This window comes from Vanrija albida (genome assembly GCF_041260175.1).
Source record: "Vanrija albida strain AlHP1 chromosome Unknown contig_7, whole genome shotgun sequence".
Lineage (NCBI taxonomy): Eukaryota > Fungi > Basidiomycota > Tremellomycetes > Trichosporonales > Trichosporonaceae > Vanrija > Vanrija albida.
The window spans coordinates 918,964-943,513 of NW_027191426.1; the positions used below are offsets into that span (position 1 = coordinate 918,964).

A 24,550-nucleotide genomic window follows, 5' to 3' on the forward strand; every position below is an offset into this window, starting at 1 on the left:
AGCAGTATGAAGGTGAGTGTGACACGAACCACACACGCTGACTGTTAGCCGCTTAAGAAGGCCGATCAAGAGCAGCTGCGTCGTGATGTGTCGAAAGCAAAGCGAGGTGGGTTATGCTGCATGGCGTGAGAAGGGGATCTGTTACTGACCTGATTCGCAGAGCGCCCAGTTACATTGTCTCGTACCCAGACGGAACGCCGACCCGTATCCGAATGGTTGCAGCGAGCAGATGGGGCGGTCCGGTGAGTTTCTCGGATGCACATGTGTTCGACCTCTATCTGACTTCCGAATAGGACTCAGGCACTGCCCCCAGCAGCCTCCACACCGGAAGACATTCAGCAGTTTCCTCCAAGCTCGTTACCTGCACAGCGGAGTAGCGATCCAGCTGGTCCTGGCCGAACTGTCAACTTCCAAAAGCCAACATCATCTCCAACCCCTCTCGCCAGGCGTCCCACTGGCATTCCCGCAACTTCAGCCGCGTCCGACAGTGACTCAGAGCCCGAAGACATCCTGCAGGCGCTGGAGAAGGCGGAGCGGAAGTCAGAGAGGAAGAAGAACTTGGATGGCATTAAACGCAAAGCGATGGAAGCCAAAGCCCTCCGACGAGCGGAGCCCAACGGCTCTGATGATGAGCTGTCAGTTCTCCCCGTCACGACCACTTCAAAGGTCGGCACCAAGGCCTCGACTCCTCAGTCCATCATCAGTGGCAGGATTGCGGCCGCCGCCCCGAACAAGCAGAAGCAAAACCTCATGCGAATCAGTGGCGCGAGAGTCGGAGCCGGACGGCGAGTCGTCACAGAAACCCATCTCCAGTTTGCCGGCAAGGATTTCGACCACGCCAACCAAAAGATGGCGAACGCCGGGTCACGGCCGGCCGGTCAGAAGCAAGGCAGGGACAACATCATTTCACAGCTTCAAATGCAAGCTCAAATGCAGGCCAACCACAAGAAACAGGTACTCGACTTGAAAACAGCCAAAGAGCGGCAGTTTGGCAAAGGTCGTCAACTTCCCGCGAAGCAAGCAATCGACCTCGCTGCCATGACCAATGGTTTGGCTCAGCATGGCTCTGACCAGGACGACATGGCTAGCGATGAAGGCGACAGCGATTATGATCCTGAACCCCACTCGGGTGATGAGGGCGACCTGATCATCGGGGATGATGTGGACGATGCTGCGAGTAACGGTAGCGTCGTGGGCGACAGTGTCGTGCAGCCGACATCCAGAGAAGAGACACCGCAGGCCGACACCAACCCTGGCCGGAATCGACAAGTCGCGTTTGTTGATCCTGAAGACGATGAGCCCGATCTTGTAACTCAACCAAGGCGGCATCCTTCCCGTCGGGCTCGCCGCGTCGCCGCGGATTCCGAGTCTGAGACCGAGGACGCAGAGCCGCCGGCTCCCCAAACGGCAACAGAGATCGGGACGGCAGCCAGTAATGTCACGGTCGGATTTGGTGACTTCGGAGATGGCTTTGGCGCGGATGGGTTCTCACAGCTGTTCGAAACAACCCAAGCAGCGGTGGGAAGTGAGGTGCGTTTGGGAGTAATACCAACAGGAGACGTCCTGCTGACCACTTTCAGAATGATGGTCTTGCTGGCTTGCGAAACGACAACGGCGGCCTTCTTCCAGAGCATGCCGCTCTTCCTGGGGTTCAGATGTCAGAGTCTCAAGCTCGTCGCGACAACGCCCTAGTAGCCGGCGAGCTGGAGAATCCTGCCTCTCAGGCTGTTCAGCAGCAGCAAGCTGGCAACCAGTACCTCAATTCCCAGGGGTGAGTTGAGAGGAGCGTACGCCGCTAATCGTCAGGTTCTTCACTCAATCGCGACCGCGACAGGACGACACACAGCCAACAGCATCGAGGAGTGGGACCGAGGTGGATCCCAGCAGCACCCTCATTCTTTCGACAAGCAATGTCGGCCAGTCCTCTCCAGCTTCCAACGCTTTGAGTCCCACTCAAGGCTCACATCATTTGAGGCGTCTCCGCCGTCGACACTCCGAGGCGGACGAGGAGGTGGCCGAGTCCCAAGCACAGCCTGCTGCTCGACGAGACGCCTTCCAGGCCCTCGCAGACGGTGCCCGAAGGGCTCTTGTCCACGAAACAACACGAAGCAAACCCAGGGACGCTGCATTCGTCGATGAGCAGGCAGAAGAAAGCGACGAGGACAACGCATGGGGGTTCGGAAAGGCAGACGATGATGAGGATGACGGCATGGACGAAGGCTACATTCCCGACCTCCTCGACGATGCGGTGGTTGACGCGGAGGAGCGAGAGAAGCAGAAGGCCCTGGCAGATGCGAAGCTCCGGTGAGTAGGACGTTCACTCTGTGATTGGTACTAATTTGCGCCACAGGGAGATTGCTCAAGAGGATGATGCGCGGCGTGAAGCCGAGGCAAAGAAGATTACCGATGGCCACTACCGTCACAAGCGACGCGGTAATGACTTCCTGTCGGACGAGGAAGACGACGAGTCTCGCTCGAGGCGACTCACCAAGAAGCAACGTCGTCAGCGCAAACTCGAGCGCGAAGATGGCTTGTACAAGCTCGGTATGTTGCTTTTTGGCGATTCTTACCCTTCGAACACCTGGCTCACCTGTTCAGATGGCGAAAGCAACGCGTTCCTCAAAGAGTATGAGCGGGACCTCGAGTCAGACAACGAGTTTGAAGAGAGCGTGGAGGAGCCGGCGGCACTTCATTCACCATCTCGTGATGCCCTCTCAAGTCGCGAGGTGCACGAGTTGATCAGGTTGAACCGGGAGGTGAGTGTCGCGGGACAGCGCTTCAATGTACCAGTAACTGACCAACAATAGGAGATCGAGATTGAGCACCACTCGGACGAGGAGAGTGAATCACTCGTCACGATTGCCCGCAGGACGCGAGTGACCACCCTTGCTACCACAGATGCTGAGGTGCGTTCTTGACAACGCTTGCCGTTCCTGGGCTGACCACTTTGCAGGTCGACACGCTTGTCACGTCTCGGGTTTCGAAGCAGACCACCCGATCCACCGAGAGCTACATGATGTTCCTCAAGGATCAATCAAGCAACGCCGGTCGCGGGGGCTCAGGCCGCGGTGGTGTATCTGTTGTGCAGAAGGCCAACCCTGGCGCGGGTCATGCTCCGCTCCATCGCTCGAAGACTTCCTCAACCCACGATCTTGGGCAGCGGACTGGACGTGTGCTCATCGACAAGACCACACGTTTCAACTAATCAATTGTAGACCGACATTCAATATGGTCCTCATTATGCGTAACAGTTGCACATATGTCGCTACTTGTACAAACATTGGAGTCACCAAACGAAGCAAGTGATGGGGTGGGGGCCGGATGGGGTGGTTGTGTAATGATGGAGATAGGAGCCGCAAGGAGAAGGGAATGGAAGAGACATGCTGGGTAACAATGCTCAGCGAGTTTGGTGCTAGGGAACAGTGGCGGCCGTGTCGTTGGGAGCATCCGCTGTACCTCCGGTCGAGGAGGTTAGGACGAAGCCGACTTTGGCGAGACAGCGGCTGAGATCTGACTTGGAGAACGGCTTGGCGAGAACGGCAGAAAAGAGCGTGCCCTCTTCTGTGATGGACTGGTCGTAGGAAGTGGCCGCAATAACTGGTAGGGGTGTCAGTTGGGCCACAGCTGGCGGCCGGGTGAACGTACTGGGTGTGTTTTGGTTGTGATTGTTGGTTGACCGGATCATTCTCGCAACCTGTTCACCACTGATGTAGGGCATGTGAATGTCACACAAGATGAGATCGAACTCTGGAAACGGCATCAGCCTCCAATCTCGAGGGCACAGTTTGAAACGTACTGATACTGCCCATTGTCTGGGCTAGGGCATCAGATCCATCGTGGGCGCACACACATCGACACCCCATGCGAGTGAGTAACGTCTCCAAGATCTGGGAGCCGTTAGCATGGCCTGCCGATTGGGTCTCACCTTCTGGGAGATGGGGTTATCTTCAGCAATGAGGACATCAAGTCCCCTAGCCGGGCGCTCCAAGTTCGGGGAGGCGACCAGCTGCATGCTTTCAGCAGACGAGTGGTTGACTCTCGGGGGCTGGCCACGGTTTGAACTGCGGTCCGAGGCACTGCCACTAGAGCCGGAGCGGAATCGACTGTGGAGATTGTACCGGAGCTTGTCGTCCTCAGTAGAACGCACGCGCTCTAAGGCACTCATTTCGGCTGGCCTACGTCCTCGTTGAGACGGAACCAAAGCAGTTGCTGTTGGCGACAATCCTGTCCGAGAAGGAGTCGAGGCTGCCGAGGAGGTTGACGGTGATGGTGATGACGGTGGGCCGAAGGCACTTGAAATCGATCTGGCGTGCTTCCGGCGAGGGACCTCGGACGTCGGTGAAACAACGGCATTCGAGCTTGATCTCATGCGCCGAATGACATCATCATTGGCCTGTTTAAGAACTGGGAGGTTCTTGAAGTTGAAGGCACCGAAGTCGTCCGGAGCGGTGGAGTCATCGGCGGAGTTTTGCACCTCCGAGGTACCAGAACCAAGAGGTACATTGCGTCGCGTCTTCGGGGACATATCTTCGTCTTGGAAAGCTGGGTTGACGGCACCACGTGGGTCAAAGTAGTCGGTTGATTCGGGGTCGGTACCATCGGGCACGAAGAGAGCCGGGCCAGTCGTGAGAGCATCCCAGTTGACACCAGCGAAGAAGGCGTGTTGCTTAACCTCGTCGGCTCCGCGTGCACCCAGGCGCAGTGCCGGGTTGGTGCAAATCAGGCGGTCCATGAGGTCCCGAGCCTCCATTGGGAGCTCAATCTCGTCGTCGTGCCAGTTGATTCGGCGTGAGATGATGTTGTCGAACACCTTCTCTGGGGTTTCCGCGTGGAACGGCGGGATGCCGTACAGGAACTCGTACAGCACCACGCCCACTGCCCACCAGTCAACCATGCGATCATCGGTTCCTCCTCCGAGAATGCTCTCTGGTGACAAGTAGTCGGGGGTTCCAACAAAGCGAGGTGGCTCCGCGCCCGAGTTGGATCCTGTCCCAGCATCAGAAGAGCCTTTGGTCATGCCCGAAAGCTGGCGCATGTGCTTGGGGACGATGCCGGCTGACTCTGATCCACTTGATTCGTCAGCTGAGGCGGGCTCAGCCAACATTGGGAAGTAAGACTGGCTGCGAAGAGATGATGCCGTTAGGGTTGGCAGGAGATCCGGCGACATGACTGGGGAGTCTGTGGACGAAATAGATGAAGCCCGGCGAGTCGTGGCGGCAGTCCTAAGGGATGTCCCTCGCAAATACGGTGGCCTTGGACCACCGATCTGACGATTCAGAAGACCGATTTTGGAGAGTCCAAAGTCTGTGAGTTTCACGTGTCCTTGTGAGTCGATGAGGAGATTGTCCGGTTTGATGTCACTGGTCATTAGCGCCAGAATATGAACGGGAAACCTACCGGTGTGCGACATTGCGGGCATGCAGGTACTCCAAGCCTAAGACCAACTCGGCAATGTAGTTTCGAGCCCACTCGAGTGGTAGCTCTCCGAGGGTCTTAACCAGCGTGGCGCAATCTCCGCCGTTGAGATACTCCATGACCAAGTAGAGATACTCTTTGCTCTGGAACGAGAAGAACAGCTTCACGACGTAGGGGGAGCTTGCTTGGTTCATGAGGATCGTTCGCTCCGCCTTGACATTGGTAATCTGGTTCTTGGCGATCATGTCCGACTTTTTGAGGGCTTTGATGGCGTAGTAGTCGCCTGTTGCAACCTTTTTGGCCAGGTAAACTGATCCGAAGGCACCACGACTAATGGGCTTGATGATCTCAAAGTCCTTGATCGAGGGTTGAGCTGGTCGAGGTGCGGTCGCGCCCGACGGGATGCGCGGCGACATTGGTGGATCCCGGACGGCAATTGAGAAGCGACGGCCGTGGTGGCTCTTGCGTTCGGTCGGCTTCAACAGAGGGGACAGGAGGGGTTGTTCGCCCTGTTTGGCAGCCGGGATCTCCAAGGTTGAGAGCGGCTGGAGGGGTGCGGCTGGCGACAGGATTGAGACAGCGGCAGGCGGCGCTGTTGGTGGCGATGGTGGTGCTGCTGCCCCAATATCCCGCTGCCACTGCCGTTGAGGATGGCCCTGGGTGATCGGCAAACGAGCGAGAGGGGCAATCTTGCGCAAACCTGGGGTGTCCGATGCGTCTTGGGCGAGGATGGGGACAGTCGTCTCCGAGCCACTTTCGGAAGCACTACCATCCTCGCTCTCCTCCAACATTTGATTCACCTTGTCTTCCCACTCATGACGCGTCTTCTCCGAGTATCGAATCGTGCTCTGCATCCGCGCGATGGCCTTCTGCTTTCGCCGCAGTTGATCCTCCACGCGGGTGTAGAGCAGCTGCAGGGCCCGGTCGGTTGTTTGCGGTTTTTGCCAACGAGTGACGCGTAGTAGCTTGTCCTCAGATTGGGGCGAGAGGTAGCGTTGGATGGTAAAGGGAAGGTCGGCTTCGTCGTCCAAGACCGATGGAGTTTCGATCTGCCTGGCCACAGCAAGAATGGCAGCCACGTCTTGGAGTTGTTCTGGGGATACTTTGCGAACCTCGACGCCGAGCGACCCGTCCGGCATGTCCTGACTGTTGGAGACAGATTCCGGAAGTGAGAAGAACACAACGCCGAGTAAGGGTTGGGTGGCGTCTTGGGCGATGCCATCGTTGAGGTCGGCGATGAGCAGATTGACCGCCTTCTGCAGATCGAGGAGACATTCGTCACATGATGTGACCTCTGCCTCGCCCCGATGAACAGCATCGCAGGTCTCGTTGTGCTTCTCGAAGAACCAGACGACAATTTCACGCTCACAGATGCGACAGAGCACGCCTTCGGTTGATATGACGCCGTCTCGAGGGAAGGCGGCCTCCGTGATGTTCTCGACTTGGGTGGCCGTTACTGGCCTCATGACCCACATGGTGTGCGATGGTTCGTTGTTCTCTCGCATGAGCATGCCGACACCTTCGAGCTCGATGTAGACCGGGCCAGGAGGTCGATCTTCGACATTTTCATCATCGACATCGTGGACCTCGAAGCGGAACCTCAGCTGAACGGTGTTGCCGTCGTCTTGCAATAGATTCTCTGTCGCCTCTGTGAAATGCGAAGTGTCTGCGGGGGCCAGGAGATCCGCGATAGGTCTGTCGAGGACCTCTTCTGGATCGCGACTTCTTGTAAGCTTGCGAGTGGCATCAAAGGACTCACCCAATGACTTCCAGGATGGCGTCGTTGACATAGATGATCTCCTCGCCTTGCAGACTGAGCTCCATTACGATGTTGACAGATTTAGCTTGCTCTGCAAGAACTCGCAAATCCTCCGTGGTTTGGGTTTGGGTGGCGGCTTCTCCCTCAGAATTGACCGAGTCTGATGGCTCTGGCATCGGCGCCGGCTGGGTGAGCGTCGCGGTGGACTGCGACGGGTCCTTGGGCGCAAGGGCTAGTGGCGACATGCCGACCGACGCGGCCTTGGATGGTTCAAGCTCAAAGTGCGGGGCCTCCTTGGCAGGGCGAAGAACGAATGTAAGGGGCTCATTGTCGTCCTTGTCATCGTCAAAGTTCCAGAAGCCCTTTTCCGCCTCCCACCATTCCAGAACCCGTCCGAGACTGGCAACAGCCATGAGGATGTCGACGTACCAGTCTCGCCCAGGCCAATCCTCATGCTCATCCCAGTATTGGCCGGTTTTCTGCAGTTTTCGGATGATCTCAACACAGGCGGTCGGGCGCGAGATCAAGCTGTCGACAGAAAGGTCCAGAACGTCCGTTGCGAGGACAATCAACTCTTGAAGAGCGCCGAGGAATTGGCGGTCTGCTTCAAGAGCCTCTTCCATCCCAGGATGACTGGATAGAAGAGGCCGAGAATGAGGCATGGGCGACCGGGAGCGAGAGGTAGAACGTGAGCTTGAGGCTGATCGAGACACTTCAGCGCTGAGGTTTCGTGCGACTTGTTGATGGAAATCACGCGGGAGCTGGATGTCACGGGGCACGACCCGCGGCACGATGCTGGGACGCCTTCGGCTCATTGAGCGACGGGGGCTGGCAGGGACGCTCGATAGTAGAGTCAGGCGGCGATTTGGGCTCGAAGTGATGCCATTCGAGGACAAGGACATGGAACCACGTCGACTTGGTCCCCTGGAGGACGTGACTGGGGTGTGAGTGGTAACATGTGGAGCAAACTCACGGGCACTGAGTGGCGGGATGGCCTCGTCCTCGATGTCGGTGGCATCTAACAAGGGTGAATCGCTAAAAGTGTCGAAGTAGTCTCGGCGGGACTCTTCGGCGACTTCGGCAGCCGCAATGCGCTGATCCTCGTACATCGTGATGACCGCGACTATGCGCCGCAAGGTGTTGTCGCACTGCTCCTTTGCCGCATTGACTCTTTGCTTGACGTGCTGTCGGACGGATGCCTCGGTCAAGTCGGCACCTGGTGCAACGGGCTTGTCGCTTCCTGCCGCTGCGTTTAAGGCCACAACTGGAGATGGCGTCTGATCCCACCTCGGCATGCCAGGTGTCAGTCCGGCACCAAGGCCGTATGTTGCTGGGCGGACAGGGCCAGCACCCCGCAGGTCGTATGACATGAAGTTGCCCGAAGAGCTGGTTGATGCGGTACCTTGGGAACTGCTTGTGGCGACCGGTCGTTGGGCAGCCAGGAGGCTTGGTTCGAGGTCCAATCGCAAAGAAGGTTGGTTGCGGCGAGCTTCTAGTCGCGTTCCAGCGGTGCCAACCCTTGCGTCGTGCCGCAGGAGCGCGGCTTCCATGGCCCTGGCTTTTGGTGGTGGCGGAGGAAGCATCAATCCGCTGGGTGGCGGTGCGAGCGGAGTCAAGGCTGGTACCTGATCCTGCACTAGCCCTCTCAACTCGACATGAGAGGCTGCAGGTCTGACAGAACGTGTTGATGCAGACGATGCTTGACGGGCCGGCTCAGGCCTCGAGGGCATTAAAGCGCCGCCCGCTTTGTCACTGCTGCGTCTACTTTGAGGTGCAGATGGGACTCTCGGTTGCGGATAGAGTCCGGTAAGTCGCGGTGCCAGTTCGGGAGTCGCTTCGGGGCTAAAGTTGCTCTTGACGGCGTTCCACCACCCTTCCATCTTGGTGACCAGGTTCTTCTTTCTCCGTACCGCCGCCAACTGAGAGTCCCCGCCGATTGACGATTTCGTTGATCCTCCTGACGATTGGCGGGGCTTCTCAGTGTTGGTGTTGCCAGGGCGACGACCACTGAGGGGAAGCTTGTCCATGCCAGACATACTCGAACGAACAGACAAGCTCCGGCGCCTGAGATTGGGCGGCGCTCCGTACGCTGGTACATCGTTTGTGACTGGCGTGATGGAAGCGGGTTCAGTCGTTGTTCCTTTGCCGAGGATTTCGGCCTTTTTGGTATCACGTTCGGCCACGGGAGATGGAAGCTTGCTGGTAGGGCGAGACTGCTTCCCACTCGCGTTTTCGGCTTCGGCCCTAATCTTCTCGGCTTTGTATGACTTGTAACAGTCGTACCAGTCGACCCACTCGATGCCGGCTACTGACCCGCTGGCAGAGCCTTGCTTTTCCATCCCGACACCGCCAAACGCTGGTTTGGGTGGGTGCGGGAGGGTATCCGTGGAGTCGTTCAGCGGGTAGCTGGTCTGCCGAGGGCTCGGATCGTACAACGTGGTGGATGCCGTTGCTCTCAGTGACCTCTGCCAAAGTGGTGTGGCCTCGGGAGGACCTTGATCGATGAATGAAGAGCTGAGCCTGGAGGGTACGTGGGTCGTGGTCAGGAGGGGCGGCGCGAATGTCCGTGTCTGGTCGTTAGCGTGATCGTGGTGTCGTTCTTACCTGGTTGGTGGTACTGCGAGCTCCCCATCTTTGAATTTTCGCCTGCCGGCTTTGAATGATCATATTGGCGTGGCTGGCGGCATCCCCGATGGAGGACGAGACACCTGGAAGTTCCATACCCAAGCCGCCCTTTGAAGAGACGGAGCGCATACGGGACTGCAAAGCCCCTGGAGGTTCGCCGACCTCTGATGACCGCGCAGACGGCGGCGATAGCGCCGGCGAGCTCTCCAACCTTAGAGCAGCCATGTCGTCTGCGATAGAGCGCGACGGTCCCGAACTCAACGGCGACGGCGACTTCGGGAGAGACATGGACGCGGAAAATGCGTCCTGGATTGCGGACCGCAATAGCCCCTGCGGAACGGCCTCGGAGCCGGCTGGACTGTGGATATCAGGCGATGCCGAGAGGGCTGCAGAGGCAGGCGGCGATGCCGAAGAGGGTTGACCCGGTCGCATAGCGGCCAATGGCGATGGGGCTTTGGGGGGAGACACGCTGGATGTGTATGCAGCGTCAAGCGAGTCGCGGCGTGCGGTTGAAGGTGAAGCCAGGGAGGTGAGGGTGTCTGGGGGCAGTGATTCGGCGATAGACAATTTCTGGAAAGAAGCCCGAGGGTGCTCGGCCTCGACTGGCGATGGGTTCGGAGTCGGTACCGAACCAGTCGATGTATTGCTCGGCGGTGTTTCAAGCTGATGCAGTGGAGGTGTCTGGGTCTTGATTAGGTCCGCGGCTAGACGGACACTGGTGGGGACACGATTAAGACGCATGGCACCGGAGGAGCCGAGGGAGGGCGATTGATCGCTGCTGAGGCTGCTCAGCTGAGGGAAAGCCGATTCCGACCAAGGGGACGGGAGGGGGTTTAGAGGAGATATCATCGATGCTGACGTCGAAAGGCTGGGAACAGGAATCTGCCCTGTGCCGGGCCGGCCCACGAGAGATGGCGGCGGGAGCTTTCGAAGGTCGATGGATGACGGTCGGAGGAACTCTGATGCTCGGCGTTGGCGGATGGGGCTCACGCTCGCAGGACTAGCAGTGTTAGGACGAGCATGACGCAAGCACGCACCTGGAAGGATGCTCCTTGTCCTTTGTTGGACTAGAGTCACGAATAGGATCTTTTCCTTTCCCCTTGTCCCGACCTTTACCTGACGCAGGCTCCCAATTGCTGTCCCAGCCTAGGCCCAGCAGATTGGCATGCGGGTCCCGTGAAGAGGACTGGCTTACAGCCGAGATGGGGCGAGGAGCCACGATCGTGTCCATCGTCGGCTCCAGTTCGGGGCTGCCAAACGCCAAAGGGCTCGACCCTGCGGGGTTTTCCATGTAGCTGCCACCACTCGAGCCACTAAGAGTGTCAATACGAGATGGCCCGGCAGGGGGTTCTTTCCAAGACTCGGCTCGTTTGATGGACGCCTGCCGTGGAGGCGAGTCTCGTGATCCTTGTGCGGAATGCGATGAGCCGCTGTTGGAGCGTGTGCCTCGCGACATCAACAGAGTCCCGGGCGACACTGTAGATCCTTTTGGAGCCGATGGACTGGGAGGCCGTGATGACGAGCGCCGTCTCGAAGGCGTCGGACTGGCGGATCCACTGGTCGATCCGTGGGATCTCGGCTTCGACGCGGCAGAGCCTGGCCGGCGCCGTGGTGTGTCCTCGATTGCAGATGGAGGAAGTTGCTCATCGTCAGACTGTCGAGGAGATGAGTGAGGAGATGAAGACGATGAGTCTGAATGCGATGGAACGGTAATCGCCTGCGCCAGAGGTGACGGGAATGATGGTGTCGCTCCAAACACACCAGACTTGCGCCCAAACGGCTGGGTCTGGGACGTGAAGACGAGCGACGGTGACGGAACTGGCGGCACTTGAAGCGTCGAAGAGGGTACGCCAACGGGCGAAGAAGACGAGGCTGATTGAGGACTTGGGGTGTGACGCGGAGATGGTGATTGCGATTGCGACGAGCTGGCTTCCTTATCCCGATCCTCATCGAGATAGAAGACGCCCCCGCTGGATAGGCTAGACATTGTGCTGGCCACTCGTGATCCCAAATGTCGGCATGAATAGTGACGGGTGTGCAGATGACTTGTTGGTTTGCGTAGGCAGGTTCTGGAACCAAGGCGCTGATGTGTGAGGTTGTGTACGAACGCAGACACACATACCTAGAATACGAGAGGGAAGGGAGTCCCAGGGCCTCGTACGCTCCACGCTCAGTGGGCCAGCTGCATCTGTGTATCCAAATGCGCGATGAGTGGGTAAGAAGGAGGTATGTGACCAAGTCGGAGTCAAGGTATGAGAAGACGAGAGTTGAACGCGAGAATCGAGGTCGCAGGAGGAGACCGACTGGGTTATCGGGGGCGGCCTTGGAGCGCACTTGGTGTGTTGCCTGATAGGGTGCGATAGGTGGCGAGGCGCGTGGATGGTGGCCTGATTTGATGCCTGAGGGCTATCGATGTCGAGGTGGGTGGGTACTGGCTTGTGATGGGTGTGTGTGAGTGATCTGTTGTCGGTGGTGGGTGGGTGGGTAGGTGGGTGTGGGTGTGGGTGTGGGTGTGGGTGCGGGTGCGGGTGTGGGTGTGGGTGTGGGTAAGCGCCGTGGTCGAGTGCGCGCGCCAACGACTACTACGTCTATTACAGTCACTCCCACTCTACAACTACAACCTAATTTCAAGTTGGTTAGGCTGGCTTGCTCTGTCGGGGGCGGCGGCTTGGGCAGCCAGGATTAGGCATCGTTCCGTGGGAGGGTGGAGGTTGGTGGTCACGGGGCTCATGAGCGAGTGGACTCGGGGCCACCCACAGCACAGGGCAGTGGACGTCAGCGGTGACGACTGACTGCTGACTGCTGCGTCCGCCCGCCTGACTGCCTGCCCCGCCATTGGGCCACCCCACCCCACCTCACCCACCCACTATGCATCTGCCCTGGCCACCGCCGCCCCTTTGCTTCTATTCTCCCCGCCCTCCAGGGCATTCAGAATTCAGAACCGACAACACCCGGTTTACTTAGGAAGTGGATTACAAGCGCACAACAAGCAAGCAAATGCCCCCGATTACGCGCCATTTAGGTTCAATAAAACTAAACAAGTTGAACGAGTCACCCATTTTTTTTTTGATTCCGCTTTGTAATTTTGATTTGAACTGGCGCTGGCCCTGCTTTGGTCGAATGAGAATACGGCGGGTTGAGTCATGTCAATGGCCCATTACAAACCAAAAATCAAAGTCAAAGACTCACACACTCCACCCACCCACCCCACAGCTCCCCGGCCTTCAATCACAAACACAACCACAACATTCAACACAACAATCACCCTTTTGCCACCACCCGTCACAAAGGTTCCCTTGCATCCCCTTTCTCTACGGCTCCCGCTCACGGTCGATTGGCATCTCCAAAATGCCCAAGACTCGGCCATATACACGCGAAGAGCTCCAAGGCCTTCGACGAGCAGATCTCCAACGGCTGTGCAAGGTAGGTCACCTTCCCTCATCATCAGCCTCCTCGCCCACCCACGTGTACTGGCTGACAACCTTCAGACGTATGATATCAAAGGCGCCAACGCGAAGACTGCCGTTCTCGTCGAGGAGCTGGCAAACTACTTTGTCTCTCCTGCCTACCTCAACTCACCTCGGCCTCGATCTCGGAACCCGACAACGAGGATAAACATTCACCCAAGGCCACTGCACTCCCTTCCCGGCAGAATCCCCAAGCTTGCCAGACCTGTTGCTGTTGCCCCTTCGTCACCACCAGCTCCAAGAGCTGTTGCTCTCCAGCGTTCCGAGGCCGATGAGCCCCTTGCTCAACCTCCGGCCTCCTCACAAGTCGGTCCCGCACCGACACCCCTCGCACGGCCAAATGCACAAGCCTCGGCTGGTGCTGGTAGAGAAGTCTCTTCGACGACATTGTCTGCGGATGGACCTCCCTCGACGCTGAACAAGCCGTCCGAGCTCGCACTTCTAAGGCAGCAAGTCGCGACGTTGCAGGACGGAGTCGCCAAGCTTGGACAGCAAGAGCAAGTCATCGACAAGCTTCTCGAGGAGAAGATCAATGAAAAGGCAAACGTCCTCATTCAGCGACACATCGCTTCGCTTGAGCAACGAGAGACAGCGCTTCAGCAACGCGAGGCTCAGCTAGCAGAGGCATGGTCCTCCATTCAGACCTACTTGAGCCAGTTGCTCGCCAGTAGGCACGCCGAGGGGTCAGTCGATGTCCAAGTCCATGCTGACTGGCGCAGAACACCAACCCTCCCAGTTCTGCCTTCTATCCCCTCCAGGAATTCTGATGAAGAGGGGGCTCTTGGCAAGAGGAAGTCTTCGTCGATCCCCGACCGCGATTCGAAACGCAGCAGAGCGGACGCTGAGCCTCGGCAGGCGTCCCCACGCACACCAGGCACAGCCGCACCTTCTCTTCAATCTGCCCCGTCGCTCCCCCGTACGCCATCGCCCAGTCGAGGATCCGCCGCGAGCTCGAGGACCCCTGCTGGCGAGGCCACAGGTACCGAGACTGTGTCGTCTGCACCTCCCAACCCCCATGCTTCACTTTCTCGTCGGTTGGAGTCGACCTCTACTGCGAGCCCCAGCCAAGGCAGCTGGCGTTCACGTATAGACAGCGGCCGCCGCAAGATCTCCCAAGCGCATATCGACTTAACCACCATCACCGAGGGAGAGCTTGGTCCCCAGGACCACCACGAGTCTCCAAACTACGAATCCCCTGGCAGTTCGTCCCACTTCCTAGGCCCCATCCTGGTTCATGACCGCAGAACGGTGACGCCGCCGGCCCTCAGCCCATCGCCTTCAATCGGCGGAGACAACTTTGCGTACAGCGCGCTGCCGATGCCGCCCCGCGGTCGCTCTTCGCTTGGGGGTTCGTCACGCGGTTTTTCTTCTTCTGGACGCCCGTTTGTTTCTCCTGGACGAGAGTACATGGACGTCGCCCTCAATGGACTGTCAAACCCCAACGACTCGCCCAGCGCACTGGCCACGCCCACTTCACGGACCATGCTCGGCACAGAGCGGTATCGCGATACGAGGTTTGGAGACGAACCTGTGGTACCCTGGGACACACCCACTGTTGATTTCGGGCGAGCAACCCCCAACTTGTAGATTGTTGTATCCATAGCCGTAGAGGCAACCTGTGCATATTACAAACATACTGTCGACATCCAACAGGACTCTACAAACGACCATGATGTGAAGGGTTGTGATTCGCATCGACCGTGGGAAAGGACGGAAAAGAGCCTTTTATCTCTCTCTAGTCTTGTTGGTCGCATTTGGCCGGAGGATGATCTCGCTCGCCCTCGCCCTGCCCTCGTCTCGTCGCTCGGTCAGTCAGGTCCACAATCCATCACTCGCCGCCCGCCCCGCCCCGCCCCGCCCGCGCCCTAAAGGACATAGGAAAGCCGCCGCTGCAGCCGCTGCCGCCACTGCCGCCGCCTTCGCCATCGCTGCCTGCGCCGAATCTCGGTCCGCGTTTTGACGTGCGTCGCTTACCAAATCGCGCGACTCTTTGTGGTCCGCCTTGATTCCTCGACTCCGACGCATCTCTGTGCGACAATACAACACCCCCATACCTCACTCGCCGTAGTAAAGCCCAACACGCAACACAACGGGCATCAGCGCCGTCCCCATCGCTCCCGACACTCGCCCTCCGACATCTCGGCAAGGCTGCAATGGTGCACCTCTTGCTGTTCAGCGGCGTCCAGGCGCCCCTCCAGGTGCGGTACTCAAGGCCAGCCAAGCCAAAGGCCGACCTCCCGCCGCTCGTCCACCGCGCTCTGCACACTGCGCTCGACTCCAAGCCGGCGTCGGCGTCGTACGAGGCCTCTTCGGACTTGCTCATCATCCCCCGGCCAGGCACCCTCCACAAGCACTCGTGGGACGAGTGCTCGCTCGCCGACTACGATGTGACTGTCAAGGTCCAGATTGTCAACAAGGGAACGGCGGCCTCGTACGCCGCGTTCGTTGGCAAGGCGCTTGAGACGCTCGCAGAGCACAAGGGCCTCGAGCAGCTCGACACGGTGCTCGTCGGCCTGCCCGAGGATGAGGACGGTACGCTGCCCGGTGAACGACGGCGCTGACCGCAGCTTCCACTTGGGCCGAGTTCTGGAAGACGATCACGAGCGGAGGGACCAAGAACATCAAGAGCTGGGGCACGCTCAACCTGCTCGAGCCGATCCTCGCCGAGCTCGTCGCTGTCAAGGCCCCGGTCGCCAACGAGCTCAACACAACAGACTGCTACACCCTGCCAAAGGAGTACACGGCCTTTGCGTCATCACACGGCATTCAGCTCTGGGCCTCTGGCGGTGGTGCAGGCGCGAGTGAGTGGCGCCAGGACGACAGCTGCTGATGACTCTAGACCCCCTGCCCGCTGCCGACCTCCACAACCTCTTGCACGAGTTCAAGTCAGTGCTCGGAGGCCTCGTCCCCGCCTCCTCGGCCCCCACGCTGTCGTCGATTATCCCCTTGGCCGCAGACGGCAGCTCGTTTGTCGAGCAGCCCAAGCCAGCTGTTGCAGTGGACTGGGTTGTGACGGTGCGTTTGGCTCTAGAGCATGACTAACAGCCACAGTACACGCTACTCTCTAGAACCCGAAACATTGTCAAGGACAAGGGATACATTGTGTCTGCCGAGTCTGCCTAGGCCGATGATTGGCGCCGGTAGCGGATGCCTACGGATGCCCCTGCTCATCTAATTCATGTCTATGCCTATCTAGAAATGAGATATAAATGCGAACATGGGCAGATCCCGCGAGGGGAGTCATGAGCATGTGCCACGGGCTTCATTGACGATAAATCAATGGGCGTGTGGACAGCCAGGGCGCTGATGATAACAAATGCCAGTGTTGACATCAAGAGGCAGTGTTGACATCAAGAGGCAGTGTTGACACCAGTGGGAGTGTTGACCATGCTGCGCCAACCACGCAACGTTGGTCAGAGGGCCGTTGACCACACTTGGCACGGGGCGCATGCCCCGTGCCAGCGCTTCACTTGTACCACAGGTTCCTTTCTTGGTTGAGGGCATCCAAGAAGCTCACCATCTGGGCAGTTTATCAGAACGCGCACTGAGACAATGTCAAACAGGTGACTCACCGTGGCGTGGCGCTGCTCAGCCTCCTGTCGGCCCGCATCCGTCTGTCGCTCAATCAGCACTGTGGCGAGCCAGGCGGGCGTCTCCCTCCTGATAGCTCCATTACTCCTCGGCCCGACAGATCACTGAGAGGTACCACCTCTTAGCACCACCTCTTAGCACCACCTCTCAGTAGCAGTACCACCTCTCGGTACCACTATCTCTCCTCCCAGCAGATCAGACACCCGCGACCACGTCTCGGTACCATTCTCTCTCCTCCCAACAGATGCGATACCTTGACAACAGCAGCTACCCACCTTCATCAGGTCCTTGATCTTGAGCAACTTGTCGTAGAAGTGTCCTTCGCAACTGACGCCAGCGACATTCGGCTCACGTTCCAGCAGGACTCGATTCTTAGCGCCGGAAAATGCGGCACAGCGCATCACGCCAATGGCCCCGATCGCATCCAGCCGGTCGGCATCCTGGACAGCATGGAGCTCGGCACACGTGTCGTGCCACTCCCCCCAGGCGCCAGCGGCCCGGAGCTTCTTCTCGGTCGAGTAGGATACGGCCGGGACGATCCGCAGTATCGTGTCGATCTGATGACGCGAGAGACCCGGCTCCTCGTCCAACAGACGCGTCACGTTGTCTGGAAGCGAGGTCGATTGCGAGTACTTTGCTGTCGCGACCGTCAGCCCGAGCACAGCCACACGCACACGCAGCGTCGCTCACCATCTGCGAGGTCGTGCATCAGAGCAGCGAGCTCTATGACGACAATGTCGGCGCCCGGCAGGGTCTTGCCAAGGCCCAGCGCGACGTTCCGCACGCGGTCCACTGTTGCGCCGTGTCAGCGTGGGCCCGTGACACGTTCAGCACAACCCCAGCGGCACTCACCGTGAGCCCAATCATGCGAGGGGTCGTATCTGTGATGTCATCAACACATGCGCGTCGCGGAGGCGGCTAGGTCGGCAGATCTCCGGCCACTCACTGCTGCATGTGGTGCTTGACCAGAGCCTCGACGCGGCTGACCACGTTCGGGAGGGGTGTCTCGGGCAGTGTCGTCATCGAGGCTGAGGCTGAGGGAGGGCTCGGGTCCGTGAGGGGAGAGGTCGTGACACTCAACTCGGTCGGCCGACAGTGGAGCGAGCGGAGTACGTTGATGTTGAATCTCTAGAATTGGAGCCCGCAGCCAAGGATTGTGCCAACAGACAGGTTCAGGATGGAATTTTCGGGACTGCGCCGACACCACGCGTCCGCATTCTCTCTGACGTCACTCGGCGGCAGCCTTCCCTGCCACACGCGCACCACCCCACCAGCCATCCCCCTCTGACGTCAATGGCCGACAACCTCTCCCGGAGCATTCAGCTGGCTCTCGTCCCATCGTGCGCGGCCTTTCCGGCTGTCCCGTCCAAGGAGCGCAATATAAAAAGGTGGGGACTGCCCCGCCTTTCATCTCCAGCACCCAACCTTCCCACACACACCAACAAATCCACCTTTAATCACAACAATGGCTGAGCCTTCCAAGATCAACGCCCAGGTCAACACCGCCCTTGGCTCCGCCAAGGAGATGCTCGGCTCGACCATCGAGGCCGGCTACCAGGCCGTCGGTGGCTCGTCGGAGCCCTCTTCGTTCTCGACCGCTGGGTGAGTACGGTGTTGCGCGCCTTCTCGTACCGGTCCCCAGCTGACGCATGTACAGCAAGGAGCAGCGCCTGAAGGGCGAGGCTGAGCTCAAGGCCGCTGAGGGCAAGGCCTACGCTGAGGGGTGAGTTTGGACGGGAAAAGCACACTGTGAAGGTCGCTGACCGTCCCCAGCCTCGGCGACCGCGTTGAGGGCAAGAAGGACGCCATCGTCGGCGCCGTGACGGGCGACAAGGCCCAGCAGCTCGCCGGAAACGCACAAAACGAGAAGGGAGCTGCTCAGATGAAGCTGAACAGCTAGAGAGAGGACGATAATAGCAGCAGATGTCGATGGGGACGATGAATTGTTGTCGAGGACCACCTTCCTTCGACCGCCACAAACGGCCTCGCCTGCCACAAATGTGCCACAACTAAGCATCCTAACCATGCAGCGAGGTTGCGGGGAGTCGAATGTAGCTTTTGAACTGCCCGGGGAGAGCTAACGGCAGCAGACGGCGGTGGAAGACGATAAATCGTTGTCGAGCACCTTCCCTGCCACAAACGATCTTCCCTGCCACCAACGACCTTCCCTCCATAAATGTGCCGCAACTAACATCCTAACCATGCAGCTAGGTCGTGGCGAGTTTAATGATGATTATCAGCTACCTAGGCAAGACCAACGACAGCAGAGGGCGGTGGGAGACGATAAATCGTTGTCGAGCGACACCACCTTCCCTGCCACAGATGTGCCACACGACACTGGCACACGGCTCACACTCCTTTCATTCTCACGGCAGCGTTCCACGGACAGCACGACGCTCTACATAAGTACATCAAGCCAACTTACAACCATGGACAATGTGCGTGCTCTGGAAGAGTCGGGTGCTACCCGGCGAGCCGAACGTCCCCGCAACAAGCGTCGCCACGCCGCTTACGCCCCCGCCCGGCAATCGGCCTCCGCCTCGACTAGCCGTTGACTCCACACCAAATCCTGTAGCCGACAGAAAGCTTCGGGATGAGGCCGCTGTGCGCGCTTCGGGCGCGTCGCGCGTCGGGCTTCTCCGGCCTTACCGCCGCAAGTACGCCGAGGGGACGCTGCTGCCCCGCGCCCCCTCGCTTCCAAACTGTCGGTATCCCGACAAACTCGGCATTGGGCCCGGGTTTAGATTGCGAAGAGGAGCTGCGACGATTGGGAGATAGCGATCAGAAGGCGAGAAACATGGTTCACGTTGGCAACAAACCTCGGCCTGTAGTCACCTTCCCTGGCCGGGCCGCTGTCGATTGACCCGGGCCGGCGGCGGCGCGGAAGTGGGCCGGTGGTGGGGAAATTACCGCAAGGGGGAATTGTTGCTACATACTCCAAACTCGTTCAGCACTCGTTTTCTTCTCAATGTTGTCGAGACGTATGCCATTGTTGGTGCAGAGTAAAATGGTATAGGTGCTGAAGATGCATACCTCGTCCTCGCTCTGGACACTCTGAGGCTGAATCACGACGCTGGGCGCTGTCGGAAGTGTCCACCTTCCCCCACTTGCCTCTGAAATGGCGCTGTTTGCCCTAGTGTGCCTCGAAGCCCCTCCGCCCGCCCTGACGCCCGCCCACCCACCCCACCCCACCCCGCGCTTGCTCGCCCGGCACGGCCCGGCACTCCGCCGCCCCCGCGCTCATCTCGCTCGCCTTCGGCACACAGTCTTGCTCAACAGTCAACCCCCACCCAAGCCCCCCGCGTCCGTCAACATCGACCGACACGGATCCCAGACGATACACACACGCGCGGCTGACAGGTGCGCCGCGTACTCCACTCCCGGTCTTTTGCTTGGGGCGTTGTGGTCGAACTTTGGTGTTATCATTCATCTCATCTCACCCGGTCTTTCATCCACCGCGCCAGCCAGCACTTCCAGCTTACCCGACCAACAAGACACCAACCATCCTCGCCACCATCTGCACATCCGCCTCCTCCTCCAGCCTCAGCCCGACCCTTGATCGGAAATAGTACACAGGGCAAGACCAGGCCTGTGCTCTGCGCGTGCGATAGCCATCCATCCAAGCCATGAACCCACACTCCTTTTCGCGCAACTACTCGACTGGCCTTGCCGGTTACAACCGGCCAGCGATTCCGAGTATGGACAACTACGGCTACGGCAACAATGGCAGCCTCTCTACAAAGGACGAGAACCATGGACGAGGCGGCGACCGGGATGGTTCACGACACGAGGGCTCATCAAGAGCCGCTGTACCGCAAGCCTTCCCTGCTTCCGGTCCCACTGGCAAACGCGGCAGCCGCGCCTGCGTAGCATGTGAGCACCTCTGGTCTTGATCAGCTTCCTAACGCGTCAGGCCGCAAAGGAAAGAACCGCTGCGAATGGGATCCAGCGAGTTCGAAACAGACATGTCGGCGGTGCATGCTCAATGGCATCCAATGTGTCTTTGAGAAGGCGTCCGACAGACGGGAAGGACGGGGCAGGAGTGAAAACGCCGCAGGAGGAAGCTGGAACGGGGATGCTGAGGGCCGAGTCACCAACTTGGAGAAGAGCGTCCAAGAACTTGCCAACGGCCAGAACCAGATCCAGACTGCTGTATGTGCAGCCTAGAAGATCACCCACACGCGTCGCTGACGTCCCGCCAGCTTCAGCAAATTCTGTCCATGCTCCCGCAGTCGGCTCCAGCAGCGACCCCGTCGTCTCTGCAGACATTTGTGCCGCCAAGTGACAGCTCGTCAATCACCCCGATCGCACACATCTTCAATTCGTCCACAACCCCGCCCTCCGTCTTCTCGAACACATCCCCTGCTGTGGCACAGCACCACGCCGGGATGATGTTTGCGGGCTCGTCAAGTGACGTACCTCGATCTCCACAGAACACCGCCAGCGGCCGTCGGACAGGCGATGCCAGTCACCTCAACGACGAAGCCCAGGCGTGGCCCAAACTGCCAGGTTTTGCGCCGCCAGTAAGTACAACACAATGTTGCGTATGTGGCTGACTGAACACTCAGAACCATCGCTTCGGCACCTATGGTATCATCCCACTATCCTCGGCGCCACCATCACCAAACCACTCGCGTTCGTCTCGCGCGTCCAGTGTCAACTCGACTTCGTCGGATGCCGCTGTTCCTCCGTCCTCCATGGTCGCTCCGATTCAAGCACTCCAGACCCTCGCCAATGCCGCCGACCAAGCCGCGGCGCTTGCCAACGGCGGTGGGAGTGAAAACCCCACAGACGAGCCACCCTCAGACACATCTGCTTCCCATCGAGCTTCCGACGAGGGCACCGGCGTGAGCAGCTTCGCAGACCGTCCTCGCAATCGCAAGCGCAAGCGCGTTACCATTGGTGGCGGCCGGACGATTCACCTGCGGGTCAAGAAGCAGACCAAACCGGACCCCACTCCCCGAAACCCATTCCCCGATGTGGTTACAAAAGGGCTGGTATCCGAGACCGAGGCTCGTGAATTGTGGGACATGTAAGTTGCCGCGCCGTGGTCAATGTGCTGACCTCGACAGTTTCTTTTCCGGCTGTCACTACTTTGTTCCTTTGTGGGACAAGAAGTATGATACCTACGAGACATTCATCGAGCGCACTCCGTTTTCTACCAATGGTATGCCCCTGTCAACCATGACATTCTGACGTCTCCCAGGTTTGCTGGCCGTGGCAGCAAAGATTCGTGCGGGCAATGGACCCCTCGGCCAAACGTTCCACAGATGCCTTGAAGAGGCCCAGGGAATTGCACGATCAACACTGTTCGGCCCTATCGTCCGCAAGGAAGCTGTACTTGCAATGCTCATTCTGAGCGTTTGGAGCCAGTACAGCTGGCTCCCGTGTGGGCACGCGCTGAGGATGGGTCTCGATATGAACCTGCACCGGGCACTCGACAAGTTGGTCGACTCGGATGAGCAGCGAACGGAGAGCGAGGAGCGTGACCTCGGTAAGCACTACGGTTGCCGATAACTGGATGATTCTGATCAGACTGCAGTTGTCTCTGCACGCATATGGCTGAACTGCTACCTTCATGAACAACTGTAAGACCCATTTCCTGTGGTGGTATCCTTTCCTGACAATATTCAGCTCCAGCCTGGGTACTGGCAAGCCAATCCTCCTTCGAGACGACTCCTCCGTTCGCGCTGCCCGTGTCCTGCTGTGAGTTTAGACATGTCGGGACGGGACACTGGCTAATTGTGCTCAGGTCCCACCCAATGGTGTCTGAAACGGATGCCAGCCTTGTTGCGAGGGTTGAACTTGTGGGCCTTCGAGGTGAGTTGGTGGCGCATAACAGTCCCCCCAAAGCCCCGCTCACACACTACAGTCCGCATTCTCGACCACTTGACACCTCTCCATGGCAAGGCCGACTCCGATACGATTAATTTTGTGCGAACAGTGTTCGGGCAAATGCAAGACTGGTATCAAGAGTGGTACGACATCCACAGGACCAGATACGACGAGGACAGCGTCCTTGTTCGTCTCTTGGAGGCCGATTTGGTGTATGCTCAGCTGTGGACAGTGTGCGTCGCCCTCCGCGGCTGCCAGTGGGACAAGGTTCGTTGGAGTCTGCAAAGTTTGAGCTCACACGCAGCTCTCGGACGATCAGAGGGAGCTTGCCTTCGAGGCAAAGGACGCAGCTCTGCGATGCGTCCAAGTCTTCCTTCACTCGAAAAATTTCCGGAGCCATCTGAAATGTGAGCACCAGCGCCTTGCCGGTCTAACATCCCGCAGACGCAACACACGACCAGCTCGCCACTGTCGCTTTCGCCGCTGTCTTCCTCCTCAAGATTGCCATGCTGTACCCAAGCGCAATTTCTCTGCCAACACTCAACAACAAGGTGTCTGAAATCGCGCACGTCCTTTCCGCAGAATGCTTCGCCGAGCGCTATGCTTTGACCCTCAAGTTGATGCTGTCCAACTTCAGACGCAAGACTGGAGCGATATCAACGGTTCCAGGAACGCCGCGCGGCGGGCACTACCTCTCTGACACCTTGCCCACAAACCCTTCAACTAGTTCAGAAGCTGTTGGCGACCTTGCAGGTGGACTACAGAGCCTGTTGAGCCTACCTGCAATGGGTGACGGGTTGGGCGATGGCATGGGAGGAGATACTTGGCCTGTGTTTAGCGACACCACCGACGGCTTTGCTTGGCCAAATGAGTTCAGCCCGAGCAACCTCCCTGATTGGTTGCAGGACAATGTGAGTTGATTGTGATCTAGGAGGAGGTGAACAATCTGACGCAGGACAGAACTTTGCCGATCTCGGCTTGCCCGTCGATGGCTCGGATTCTCTCTTCCTCCCGCTCGAGTGAGTAACCCTCGGAGACATTGCCATGTGTTCGTGTTGCTGATTGCCTTCAGGCTGGCAAACATGTTCTTGCCTTCTGGGACGACGTCCAATGCGAATTATCAGTTCACGTTGCCAGACTCGATCGACGTTGGTGCGGAAGCCTGGTAGGGTCGGTTTATGCAAGCTCTACGAATCGGAGCAGGTGGAGTGAGATTGTGGACGACTGTGTATGCACTATTGTATTCGTTTGCGGAACAGTCGATCACTGGGCGAGGACCTGGTTTCGACAGGCAGCAATGATTTGGGAATGAAGAGAAAGGCGTGTGTGACTGAGTCAAGTTTAGTGGAAACATGTATGGTTGTCGTCTTGCTTCTAGAATACGTCATGGGGCGTTGCATACAATGTGGTGATGTACAATACTGGAGAGTGTTCGTCGTGAGGGGTGATATTCTGGACAGGGTTGTTAGCAAGCAGGAGAGGGTTATCACCACCAGGAGTCTCGAGAACTCACCGTGAGTAGCCACAGGCTGGGACGTGAAAGGCATGCGAGACAAAGCTTGTATGTATGTTGTGGGGTGGTACAGGTCGTGGGCGGTCGCGACGAGGGAGCGAGTGTCCGTCGAAGGTTTGGACGGAGGGTTGCAGGTCTACACGATCGCGGTGATCCACGTTTCGTTGGTGACACGGTGACGCCAAATCTCAACCATGCGGGCGGACGACAGGAAAATAATAACTTCGTCTATCATGGCAGATCGTATGTCAATGCCCCGTAATTCATCGATCAGGTCGCCGAGGCTCATGGTCTTGAAGCTGGTTAGTGAGGGGCAACAACCCCACAGCGCAAGGAGGTGGAACA

General features: G+C 58.5%; 7 protein-coding genes across 7 annotated transcripts; 5 read left to right on the plus strand and 2 right to left on the minus strand.

Annotated features, from left to right (window-relative positions):
- Positions 1–6: 6 nt before the first annotated feature.
- On the plus strand, positions 7–3,205 carry Q8F55_008811 (uncharacterized protein; the record flags this gene model as incomplete). Its single annotated transcript, XM_069357193.1, has 10 exons — positions 7–12; positions 49–106; positions 161–242; positions 294–1,530; positions 1,581–1,771; positions 2,119–2,304; positions 2,351–2,544; positions 2,599–2,756; positions 2,808–2,906; positions 2,954–3,205. The coding sequence occupies 10 exons, from the start codon at positions 7–9 to the stop codon at positions 3,203–3,205; spliced, it is 2,463 nt and encodes an 820-aa protein (XP_069205130.1).
- A 207-nt stretch (positions 3,206–3,412) lies between these two features.
- On the minus strand, positions 3,413–7,797 carry RIM15 (rim15, signal transduction response regulator; the record flags this gene model as incomplete). The annotated part of the gene is made up of 8 exons (XM_069357194.1): positions 3,413–3,597; positions 3,646–3,747; positions 3,797–3,887; positions 3,926–4,082; positions 4,180–4,304; positions 4,346–5,069; positions 5,398–7,137; positions 7,175–7,797. 8 exons carry the CDS (start codon positions 7,795–7,797, stop codon positions 3,413–3,415), a joined length of 3,747 nt encoding a protein of 1,248 aa, XP_069205131.1.
- Positions 7,798–13,147: 5,350 nt separating this feature from the next.
- On the plus strand, positions 13,148–14,853 carry Q8F55_008813 (uncharacterized protein; the record flags this gene model as incomplete). Its single annotated transcript, XM_069357195.1, has 4 exons — positions 13,148–13,222; positions 13,288–13,353; positions 13,717–13,933; positions 14,384–14,853. The coding sequence occupies 4 exons, from the start codon at positions 13,148–13,150 to the stop codon at positions 14,851–14,853; spliced, it is 828 nt and encodes a 275-aa protein (XP_069205132.1).
- A 566-nt stretch (positions 14,854–15,419) lies between these two features.
- On the plus strand, positions 15,420–16,389 carry Q8F55_008814 (uncharacterized protein; the record flags this gene model as incomplete). Its single annotated transcript, XM_069357196.1, has 4 exons — positions 15,420–15,798; positions 15,834–16,067; positions 16,106–16,281; positions 16,318–16,389. The coding sequence occupies 4 exons, from the start codon at positions 15,420–15,422 to the stop codon at positions 16,387–16,389; spliced, it is 861 nt and encodes a 286-aa protein (XP_069205133.1).
- A 343-nt stretch (positions 16,390–16,732) lies between these two features.
- Q8F55_008815 (uncharacterized protein) lies at positions 16,733–17,880 on the minus strand (the record flags this gene model as incomplete). The annotated part of the gene is made up of 6 exons (XM_069357197.1): positions 16,733–16,786; positions 16,839–16,880; positions 17,133–17,494; positions 17,548–17,649; positions 17,710–17,738; positions 17,804–17,880. 6 exons carry the CDS (start codon positions 17,878–17,880, stop codon positions 16,733–16,735), a joined length of 666 nt encoding a protein of 221 aa, XP_069205134.1.
- A 442-nt stretch (positions 17,881–18,322) lies between these two features.
- On the plus strand, positions 18,323–18,757 carry Q8F55_008816 (uncharacterized protein; the record flags this gene model as incomplete). The annotated part of the gene is made up of 3 exons (XM_069357198.1): positions 18,323–18,459; positions 18,515–18,580; positions 18,631–18,757. 3 exons carry the CDS (start codon positions 18,323–18,325, stop codon positions 18,755–18,757), a joined length of 330 nt encoding a protein of 109 aa, XP_069205135.1.
- A 1,726-nt stretch (positions 18,758–20,483) lies between these two features.
- Q8F55_008817 (uncharacterized protein) lies at positions 20,484–23,861 on the plus strand (the record flags this gene model as incomplete). The annotated part of the gene is made up of 14 exons (XM_069357199.1): positions 20,484–20,730; positions 20,771–21,009; positions 21,060–21,380; positions 21,426–21,889; positions 21,930–22,024; positions 22,064–22,351; positions 22,400–22,445; positions 22,492–22,563; positions 22,610–22,677; positions 22,730–22,959; positions 22,997–23,099; positions 23,137–23,603; positions 23,653–23,711; positions 23,765–23,861. The coding sequence occupies 14 exons, from the start codon at positions 20,484–20,486 to the stop codon at positions 23,859–23,861; spliced, it is 2,796 nt and encodes a 931-aa protein (XP_069205136.1).
- Between the last annotated feature and the right edge of the window lie 689 nt (positions 23,862–24,550).